The sequence below is a fragment of the Nanorana parkeri genome, unplaced genomic scaffold (assembly GCF_000935625.1).
Source record: "Nanorana parkeri isolate BGI_ZX_2015 unplaced genomic scaffold, ASM93562v1 scaffold1389, whole genome shotgun sequence".
NCBI lineage: Eukaryota > Metazoa > Chordata > Amphibia > Anura > Dicroglossidae > Nanorana > Nanorana parkeri.
In genome coordinates this window covers 272,275-283,734 of record NW_017307657.1, presented here as the reverse complement: position 1 = coordinate 283,734, position 11,460 = coordinate 272,275, and the positions used below count along the sequence as shown (strand labels likewise).

Here is an 11,460-nt window from a genome sequence, read left to right as displayed (position 1 = left end):
TGATATAAGGCGCTACTTCACTGACCATCAATATAAGGGGGCACTTCACTGACCATCAATATAAGGGGGCACTTCACTGACCATCATTGTAAGGGGGCACTTCACTGACCATCAATGTAAGTAGGCACTTCACTGGCCATCAATATAAGGGGGCACTTCACTGACCATCATTGTAAGGGGGCACTTCACTGACCATCAATGTAAGGAGGCACTTCACTGGCCATTAATATAAGGGGGCACTTCACTGACCATCAATGTAAGGGGGCACTTTACTGGCCATCAATGTAAGGGGGCACTTTGCTGACCATCAATGTAAGGGGGCACTTCGCTGACCATCAATGTAATGGGGCACTTAACTGACCATCAATGTAAGGGGGCACTTCGCTGACCATCCATGTAAGGGGGCACTTCGCTGGCCATCCATGTAAGGGGGCACTTTGTTGACCATCAATGTAAGGGGGCACTTTACTGACCATCATTGTAAGGGGGCACTTCACTGACTATCGTTGTAAGGGGCACTTCACTGAACATCAATATAAGGGGGCACTTCACTGACCATCAATATAAGGGGGCACTTCACTGACCATCAATATAAGGGGGCACTTCACTGACCATCAATATAAGGGGGCACTTCACTGACCATCAATATAAGGGGGCACTTCACTGACCATCAATATAAGGGGGCACTTCACTGACCATCAATATAAGGGGGCACTTCACTGACCATCAATATAAGGGGGCACTTCACTGACCATCAATATAAGGGGGCACTTCACTGACCATCAATATAAGGGGGCACTTCACTGACCATCAATATAAGGGGGCACTTCACTGACCATCAATATAAGGGGGCACTTCACTGACCATCAATATAAGGGGGCACTTCACTGACCATCAATATAAGGGGGCACTTCACTGACCATCAATATAAGGGGGCACTTCACTGACCATCAATATAAGGGGGCACTTCACTGACCATCAATATAAGGGGGCACTTCACTGACCATCAATATAAGGGGGCACTTCACTGACCATCAATATAAGGGGGCACTTCACTGACCATCAATATAAGGGGGCACTTCACTGACCATCAATATAAGGGGGCACTTCACTGACCATCAATATAAGGGGGCACTTCACTGACCATCAATATAAGGGGGCACTTCACTGACCATCATTGTAAGGGGGCACTTCACTGACTATCGTTGTAAGGGGCACTTCACTGAACATCAATATAAGGGGGCACTTCACTGAACATCAATATAAGTATAAGGGGGCACTTCACTGACCATCAATATAAGGGGGCACCTCACTTACCATCAATATAAGGGGGCACCTCACTGGCCTCCAGTTTAATCGAACACTACAGTGTTTACTGGCTGACTTTTCTTGCAGTTATCATTATCCATTTCATTACAATATCATTTTGTCATGTAAAGCAGCCTTGGGTTAAAAAAGCAAAGTAAACCACATTTCTTATCCTTTACCTATTCTTATATCTACAACTGCTCCTGCTAATGTACCCTGAGATGTACAGTAGATATATTTATTATTAGCTGTTTGGGTTCCCTGATACCAGAAAGTTATTTCAAGGGTTCCTCTGTGTTTAACAATATAAGAAATCTGATGTAAAGGCCACCTAAGGGTCTGATCGTGTCTCTAAGACTGCCATATTTGCTTTTGGAAATGTAAACCTGTAATCAACCGCTTGCCCGTCTGCCTGTTGTATATAAATGGCTGGAAGGCTCGCTCCTGGTAGCCGGTTTCCGTAAATAAATGGCTTTTTTTGCAAGCTTGACAGTGTAGAAAAAATGTGTTACAGTCAGTGATGGTTGTTTACATACCAGAGCTAGGGTGGCTATAGAGCTGACTGGTCACTTGTATGGTGCCTCGGAGTGTGCGCTCCTCCACTGCTGGCTATCCTGAGCTCCGCTGTCCCCCCGTGCGGGCCCCGGGAATCGGCACAGTGTGTCTCTGCTCTTAGATGGAAAGGAGATCAGCACACTTCCAGTGGCTGATCTCCATTCTGATCGCTGAAAGCGGAAGTAATTTGTATTGCATCACTTCCAGTTTCAGTGTGTCATTTCTCCGGCTGCTGTAGCCGGAGAAGAAGCCAGTGAAGCACGATTGCTGCCTAATCAGCTTCTTTGGGGTCCATAGGCGACATGAGAGGTCTAATAGACCCCTGGTGTCTCAATAAAGAGGACCTGTCACTGTATCTGTGCTATCACATAGGGGCTTGTTAGCCACAATATCAGAGATCTATATTTTTAATTCTTTTTGGGGGTTCTTGTGACTAATTTGTTTACACACAGTTGGTATTGATCTAATATATGTAATATGCTATTATATACTTTTTGACGCATCCTTATTTGCCCAGGTATCAATTATGTTCATTTCTGACACAGATTTATTGTCAAGTTGGCAATAAGCTGTGATTTCATATATTTTTATGTTATTGACTATATATGCTCTTATAAACAGTAGAAAATAAAGTGTTTGCATGAAATTCTGGATCCAGTTAAAATACTCTTTACTTATTCAAGGCATGTTACCAAATATAGCAGCTCCACCAACGCGTTTCAGCCCAAGGAGGCTTTAATCCTATATATGGCCTAGCTATGATTAGGGCCTCTTTTGGCTGAAACACGTTACTGGGACTCCGTGGCAGAAAAATCACCATAGCGACCCAGATGGCCGCTATGGGGCCTGGGGCGCTGGCCAGGACGAGGAACAAAGGGGTCCCCCTGATGCCGTGCGGGCCACCTGGGTCGCTATGGCATCTCAGACTGCTGGCTGTCACTGGCGGCTGTGAGGAGAAACGCGCCGCTGTTCAGATCACTGACAACCTGTCAGTAATCTGTGCAGTGGCGCGTTCCTCCTTACAGCCGCTGCTGAGTCAATGACAGCCAGCAGCTGCAGAGGAGGAGGCTGGTCCCAGCACTGGCAGCAGAGGAGGCGGGGCCCGGCGACGGAGGAGGAGGAAGCAGGGCCCGCCAGTGACCATGGAGGAGGCGGACAGCGGATCGGGGCTGACAGGTAAGAGGTGTGCATTTGTGTGACCAGCCCACCTGAGACCCTGCAGAGCCCGCCATAGAGAGTCTATGGTGGGCTCTGCAGGGTCACTCTCAGGTGGGCTGTTCAGGATCTCAGGTGGGCCCTGCAAGGGGCATAACTAGAAATCACAGGGCCCCATACAAAATTTTGCTATGGGGCCCTGTGATTCCTAGTTACGCCTCCGCTGATACTGCTATGTCTGATTTCGTGCCTTAAATAGATGGAGAAGATTTTAACTGGACCCAGAACCGTGTGCACACACTTTTTTTCTACTGTTTATGATGAAGGGAGGGTGGAAGCCTTGGTTGTGCGCTGGTGTTCCGTGGAACTGCGTTGGAGGAAGAAGGTAGAGCACTTTCTGTTTGTCTTGTGAGCTTATACTGTATATACTCTTATCTCTGTAGGGATTCACGGACATGTCTCTGATATGTAAAGTGCTGTTCTAGTTGTTACATTAACCATTTGATTGTTCTCTGTTTAGTGAGCTGACACTAGATGAGCCGCGGAAAACTTGCTGGTCAGGGATGTGCGGGTTCCCACAGGTGGTGTCTCAGGTGCACGTGGTCAGTGCTGCAGGACTCAAAAACCAAGACTCTGAAGGAGGTAACAAGATGCTTGTGTACTGCAACTCTAAGTTTGATGTGCTTATATGTTGCCTGAGTCCTCCCTCCTCAAGGCGACACAGTGCCCCAGTGGTCAATGTGCCGCCTTTAGTATGGGACCCTAAACGGCCCGAAACGTTCTCAATTTTGATGCAACATTATTTGCAATAAACAATATTTTGGAATGCTGGTGAGCGATCTTCACATCTACTGTATGTGATGGAATGAGACCTATAAATACCTTCTGTTCTCAGAAGGCTCTGCCGCGATACGCACTGATTTGGTTGGAGGGTTTTTTGATTCCTTTATTCCTTTCTTACAATATCCTTTATGGTTATACTGTCTTGTTGGGTCCCATCCCTACTCCACAGAAGCCGTGGTTTCCATACACTGCACTGATGATGCTCAAGAAAACAAGAAACAACTGTATTCTGTTTAGAATAACTGGCTCTATAATATTAGGCTGCAATAGCACTATACACCAGCGGGTCTGGATGTGCTGGTGGGGCGTAAAGGAATGATTTGCTTTGCTCTGCCCACTGTCCTGAAATGAGGAATAATCCTCTTATTTGTGGGATATGTGATGGAAGGAGGCATGTGAATATCTTTTGTCCTAACTAGGGATGCACCGACTGCGATATTAGTATAGTTGCCGAGTATTTGGGCGAGTACTCATACTAGCCCAAATGTTCCGATGCCTAGCCTGATACTTCCGGTATCGGGAAGCAAGTCTTTACACGCTGCCCGGCTTCCTGATTGGCCGGGAAGCCGGCTCCATGCTCCCTTGTGACGAGGGAGTATGGAGCCGACTTCCCAGCCAATCAGGAAGCCAGGCAGCATGTAGTGACTCGCTGCCCGACCTCCTGATTGGCCGGGAACCTGGCCAATCATGAAGCCGGGCACCGTGTAATGATGCAGCGCCCGGCTTCCTGATTGGCTGGGAAGCCGGCTTCATGCTCCCTCGTCACCTCATGACGAGGGAGCATGGAGCCGGCTTCCCACCCAATCAGAAAGCTATCATCATTACACGGCTCCCGGCTTCCTGATTGGCCAGAAAGCTGGCTCCATGCTTTCTCATCACCCAGTGATGAGAAGCATGGGGACGGCTTCCCTGGTAATTGGGAAGCCGGGTGGCGAGTCTTTACACGCCGGCTGGCTTCCTTAATGGGACTTCCGGTATCGGGGCACACGGCACCAGTACTCGGTATCAGCGAGCACCGGAAAAAAATATCAGTACTCGATACCGGAATTGGTTCATCCCTAGTCCTAACACAGCGTTATCGTGCTACTAACCTCACCAGTCCTACACTTGCTGGGGTCAGTTTGACTTGTTAAGATAATGAAAAGTGTTCCCAACTTGGATCTGCAAGAAAATAATGCTCTGTACGTCTTTCCTTTTTTAAGGGGCTGATCCTTATGTCATCATTAGCTGTGAAGGGACCAAGGTCCAGTCTCCAGTCATAAAGGACAACTTGGCTCCCAAATTTGATGTCAAAGGCTTGTTCTACCGGAAGAAACCTGGACAGCCTATTATTGTGCAGGTAAAGATCAGCTTAATAATTTATACCACATTACCTCCCGCTCCCCGGTGTTTTTCACCACTTGCGTTTCTTTGATTCTCCCATTCCTTTCTTCCTCCCAGGTGTGGAACCACAACGTGGTGAAGGATGAATTCATGGGTCAGGTGGTCCTCGCCGCAGAAGCCAACAATCAGCAGTCCCAGCACAGCCTCCCCCTCCAGGACAAGAGTAACAAATCCAATCCTCAGGTCTCTGGCTCCATCCAGCTGGTCCTGTTCACTTGTAACACTCTCACCGGCATCTAACCGCCACGTGCCATAATCGCAGGACAGCCAACTCCGCAGTGGGTGCCTTTGGAAACCCGAGGATTGCCGGACAGTTGAGTCTCTTCAAAGACGATGGACGTCTTGGTGTGTCCGCTCGTGTCCGCCTAATTCCTGAGCTGAACACCGATCTTCTCTATCTATTGCCACATGGTAAACCTATCCAGCGAGATGCATGCAGCCCTATGCTTTTCAAAAGCCAAATCAAATCCACTTACAGGGAATGGCAGTCAGTGATGGTAATCGGTGACTACGCCACCATATCTTGTGTCCTCGTCCATTTAGGTTTCATTGAATATTTATACTTCGTGATGTATCTACTCTAGGAAGAATTTATCACTATTAACAAATCATTATGTGCGGATCATATCGCTAACAAGCTTTTTTCCCTTTTAGGATACCGTTGGAACCAATCATTTTCTATGGACTCCTAGGTGTCACCGAAGGCCGCTTTTAAAGCCCAGATGAACATTTTGGGCACATCAAAACAAAATGTGTGCAAAGTTTTACAGTTTGCTTTAAAAAAAACAGCCACAACCTGTGTAGAAAAGGCTGCCTCCTACCAGCATGCTGCAGAGGAAGACCCTTGATCTCTGTGGAGAAGCAATGGTCTCTCTTCAGAGGGATGACATGCCCCCTGCTGAGTCCGAGCTAGAGATCTCCAAATCAGAAGGGAGCGTGAGCTTTGCTGATTGGAAAGCTACAGCTCTAGCGGGTGTAGGGGGTGTGCTGGATTCCCTGCTGAGAGCAAGGGTCCTTTTCTGCAGCAGCTGGCAGTGGACAGGCTGTTCTACTTTGGCTTCTTTCTAAGGAAAATTTACTTTTGTCTGGGTGAAGAAGATGAACATATAATGCAGGGATAGGCAACCTTGGCACTGCAGCTCTGGGGGAACTCCAAGTCCCGTCATGCCTCTGCCTCTGGGAGTCATGCCTGTGGCTGTTAGAATCTTGCAATGCCTCATTGGACTTGTAGTTCTAGAACAGCTGGAGTGCTGAGCTTTCCTATCCATGCTTTAGTGCATCCTTCTCTTAGGTTTCCTGCACAGCACCCAAATTGTACATCCAGGTTGTTTTAAGATCAGAGTGCCTTTGTATGAGTCAGAGTTGCCTACGGGCGGCCCAATTCATGCATGTAATGTCAGACTAACACATGAAAAGATTAGACATACCACATTGGTAGTCTATTTGGCCACATGCATGTGCTAAAGACTTAATTCACTCATGATCATGCCAATATGCTGGATCTCCAAGGTCTCATGGTTGGCCAATTGGGTAAAACCACCGGCCAGTTAGTCTTGCTGGCACTTAAAGAAAAAACCTGGTTCACTTAGCTGGAGCTGTACCTTCAATGTGATACCAGGCGGTTATGGGAAAATGAATAATCTGCCCTTTTTGATGTGACCAATCACAGATCTCTTCCTTTTCTCTGGACCAATTTGCCTGGATAAATGTGTCATTGTGTACGTATTCTCATAATCAAATACTTATATGAATGTTACATACCGTAGCATGCTTCGCCAAAACTATAACCCCATTGTCATGTTATACCAATGAATAGACATGATTAGGATTTACTGGTGCCAGACAAATATATATATATATATTGTTCTTCCTTTTAATTCTAAGGGAGGGTTTTGTTGGTTGTTTAGGTCCTGATGAGAAGCTTTCCTCAAACACCAGGACCCATGTGTAGAGATTGTGGCTTTCCTCACAATGAGAGCCTCTGTCTATGGTCCTCGACTCTTGGACCCCAGCAGCCAGGTGCTATTATGACCATGACCTCTACAAGTCTCATGTAACATGTTCCTTGTCTCAAGGGGTTTCCTGCAGCATATCTCCAGCCTTCAACCACTCCTACAGCATGTCCCGAGGCTCTAAGGGTCTCCTGCAGCATATCTTCTGCTTTTAACCATTCCTAGATCATGACCCCAGTCTCTAAGGGTCTCCTGCAGTTACATCTCTTGCCTTTAATCACTCCTATAACATGTCCTCAGGCTCTAAGGGTCTTGTGCAGCATATCTCCAGCCTTTAAACACTCCTATACCAAGTCCCCAGGCTTTAAGGGTCTCCTGCAGCATATTTCCAGTCTTCAACCACTCCTATAGCATGTCCCCAGGCTCTAAGGATTTTCTGCAGCATATCTACAACTTTTAACCATTCCTAGAGCATGTCCCCAGTCTCTAAGGGTCTTCTGCAGCATAACGTCAGCCTTCAACCACTCCTATAGCAAGTTCCCAGTCTCTAAGGATCTCCTGCAGTACATCTCCAGCCTTCAACCACTCCTAGAGCATGTCCCCAGTCTCTCAGGGTCCCCAGGCTCTAAGGGACTCTTGCAGCATGTCCCCAGGGTCTCCTGCAGCATATCTCCAGCCTTCAACCACTCCTAGAGCATGTCCCCAGTCTCTCAGGGTCCCCGGGCTCTAAGGGTCTCCTGCAGCATGCCCCCAGGGTCTCCTGCAGCATATCTCCAGCCTTTACCCACTCCTATAGCAAGTCCCCAGGATCTGACCATCTCCAGCAGTATATTAGCAGTCTCTAACAATCTTCTGTAGCACTACATATCCAGAATATTATCCGTGCCTCCCGGAGGTTTCAGGTTCCACATTTGAGGCCCTAAGCACCTAGTAAGTTGACCACCACTCCTCTATCCCAATTTGCTGGAGGGCCTGGGAGCAGATCTACCCCCAGCACTATGGTAGATGGCGACTGAGATGGCCAACCATGACTGTGGATGTACAAGCCACCCCAGCAAGCCCACTTAGAGACCAAGTCCATTGAGACCATGTTGATTAAACATCTATTAGAGTGACAGCAGAATCATTGCCCAAGTCATTATTGCCAATTCCATTACAGGAACATCGCTGAGCTGAGCATGACAAGTTCCCTTTAAAAAGGTGATAAATATAAAAACTCTGCGCTAAGGGATAAATAAAAATATAAAAGATGAAAAGCTGCCGTGCTAATCGTATAAATAGATTCATCGATTATATTGGTTATAGGGGATCTATTTGATACCTAGCACTCTAATATTCACGTATTATGATTATTGATTAGCGCAGGGCATCTGTTTAATCTAATCCCTTTAAAAGGGTACAGTGCTCCCCATCTTGCCATGACAGTGTCTGCCAGGGCTGACCTTTATACCTGAAAATGCTAGCTTCCTGGCTGCCATACCGAACTTCTTTCTTCAAAACTCTGACTTGGAACCAAAATGCGGATCAGGCCCTCTGACTTCACTCCATCTTCCCTGACCTGCATACATATCTTGGGGTCAGTCACTCGCAAAGTAATAAGGCCAATGGTTCGGCAAGTGGCATTTTTAGAATGAGGTCAGCCCCCCTTTTTCCTTTCATGGGGGGTTCTAGCGCCACGCCTTGATATTCAAGTCCAGATACAAGTTTTTTCCATTAAAACAGTGTACAAAGCCAACGCGTTTGGGGGCTGTAGCTCCACCCCCTTCATCAGGGCTTAAATAAAGATACAATGTGTATGGCCAGTGGTAACGTGCCGACCTCCCTTCTCTCCTGTATTTCATGTTCCCCTTTAATAAAGTGTTTTTTTTTCCATGCGATTTCTATTCACTATTCAACGTGCCTAAGAGAGTCTGAAGCCATATCTGCCACGTCTGCGAGTATTCGTCGCCTCTACCGGGTCCAAAATGCCAAAATTTGTCTTATTTCTCTCGTTTTTTCATTTCACGTCTGAAGATTCACTGGTCAAAAAAAAAATGTTTTAAATGTTATTTTCATGATTCTGAATCCGATTTTAGCGTAGGATTTCAGCGTGCGTTTTGATTTGGGTTTGTGGGGTATTTTTTTTTGTTGGGGACGATTAAACTTTTTCTATTGTATGATATTTTTGATTATTATTGTACGTTTACAGAGAAGCACTTTATAATCATTATAATGTGCGACAGAGATACCTTTATATTAAACGTCTGTCTCCACAACTCTGCCCGACTTCTGTCTGTCTGATTTCGTGGGCGTCATTGGGGGATGGGTGCTCCATGTTATTATTATAGACTGGGAGCTGCAGTAGTGACTACTGCTATGATCCAAGAGGACCTGTCAGCAGGGCCGGATTTACTAAGGTCACTTGTACAAAACAAGCGGCTGCTTCCCCGCTGTACATTTAGTTCTGCTTGCCCAGCAGGGCTAAATGTAGAAAACAACTACCCGCCCGGCAATCTGAACTGCATGTAGCGGGCATCAGGAGATAGGAATTCCACACCCTTGCTGCCCCTCTACTCCCTGCTGCCCAGAGACCGGGCCTTGGTTGGCCTTGTGGGAAATCTGGCCTTGCAAACTCGTAATAGCTATTAGAGATGCACCTATACTAGTATGCTTCTCCCGATACCGGAACTTCTAGTATCAGGAAGCCGGGCGGCGAGTCATTACCAGCCCCCGGCTTCCTTATTGACCAGAAAGTGAGGAGGAAGCATGGATCTGGCTTCCAGGCCAATCAGGAAGCTGGGCGGCGTGTCATGACTTGCCACACGGCTTCTTGATTGGTCAGGAAGCTGGCCAATCAGGAAACCCGGTGGCGAGTCATTACCCGCCCCCCGGCTTCATTGTTGGCCAGAACGCCGGCTTCATGCTTCCTCGTCACTTGGTGACGAGGGAACATGGACCAGGCTTTCTGGTCAATCAGGAAGCTAGGCGGCGTGTCAAGACTCACCGCCCGACTTCCTGAATGATTGGGGAAGCTTGCCAATCAGGAGGCCGGGCAGCGAGTCATTACCTGCTCCCCGGCTTTCAGATTGGCCAGACAGCCGGCTCCATGCTTCCTCGACACCCGGTAAGTAGGGAGCATGGAGCAGGCTTTCCGACTAATCAGGAAGCTGGGCCGTGAGCCACTGCACGCCGCCCGTCTTCCTTAATGGGACTTCCGGTATCAATTGGATTGAGATCTGGAGAATTTGGAGGACAAGTCAACACCTCAAACTCGTTGTTGTATTCCTCAAACCATTCTTGAATTATTGGCCATTTCCAGTTATATACCGTTTCCATGAAGGGGTGTACTTGGTCAGCAACAATGTTTAGGTCAGTGGTACGTGTCAAAGTAACATTCACATGAAGGGCAGGACCCGAGGTTCCCCAGCAGAACATTGCCCAAAATATCACATTGCCTTCACTGGCTTGTCTTCTTCCCATAGTGCATCCTGGTGCCATCTCTTCCCCAGGTAAGTGATACACACTCACCCATCCACATGATGTAAAAGAAAACGTAATTCATTAGACCAGGTCACCTTCTTCAATTGCTCGATGGTCCAGTTTTGATGCTCACATGCCCATTATAGGCTCTTTTGATGGTGGACACGGATCAGCGCAGGCACCCTGACCGGTATGCGGCCCCATACACAACAAACTGCGATGCTCTGTGTGTTCAGACACCTTTCTATCGGAACCAGCATTCACTTTTTCAGCAATTTGAGCTACAGTACCTCTTCTATTGGATCAGACTACAAAGGCCAGCCTTCAGTCCCCACATGCATCAATGAGCCTTGGCCATGCATGACCCCGTCACCTGTTCACCAGTTTTCCTTCCTCGGACCACTTTTGATTGGCCCTGACCACTGCAGACCGGGAACATCCCACAAGAGCTGCACTTTTGGAGTTGCTCTGACCCGTCGTCTAGACATCACAATTTGGCCCTCGTCACAGTCACTCAAATCCTTACACTTGTCCATTATTTCTGATTCCAACACATCAACTTTAGGGACAAAATGTTCACTTGCTGACGAATATTTCCCCCCACTTCCAGGTATCATTGTAATACCCCACCCCCCACTTCCAAGTGCCGTTGTAACCTGAATAATCAATGTTTTTTTCTCATATACATTTTCATTAAATACAAAGATATTAAAATAACTATTAAATGTATTTTAGTGCAAGCTGTGTAAGTACCTGAACTTGAATTGGTATCAGCCTCAGGCAGCCCCCCCCCCCCTGTAGAGCG

The 11,460-nt window shown here is 47.3% G+C and overlaps 1 protein-coding gene across 1 annotated transcript in view; it reads left to right on the top strand.

Moving 5' to 3' along the window:
* Nucleotides 1-5,875, top strand: part of CAPN5 (calpain 5) — an 86,722-nt gene extending 80,847 nt beyond the window's left edge. The window contains exons 11-13 of the mRNA XM_018569754.1: nt 3,539-3,660; nt 5,064-5,200; nt 5,302-5,875. Coding sequence (XP_018425256.1) covers nt 3,539-3,660; nt 5,064-5,200; nt 5,302-5,484 — 442 coding nt within the window. The 3' untranslated portion in view covers nt 5,485-5,875. The remainder of the gene's footprint in view (nt 1-3,538; nt 3,661-5,063; nt 5,201-5,301) is intronic.
* Nucleotides 5,876-11,460: the final 5,585 nt, after the last annotated feature.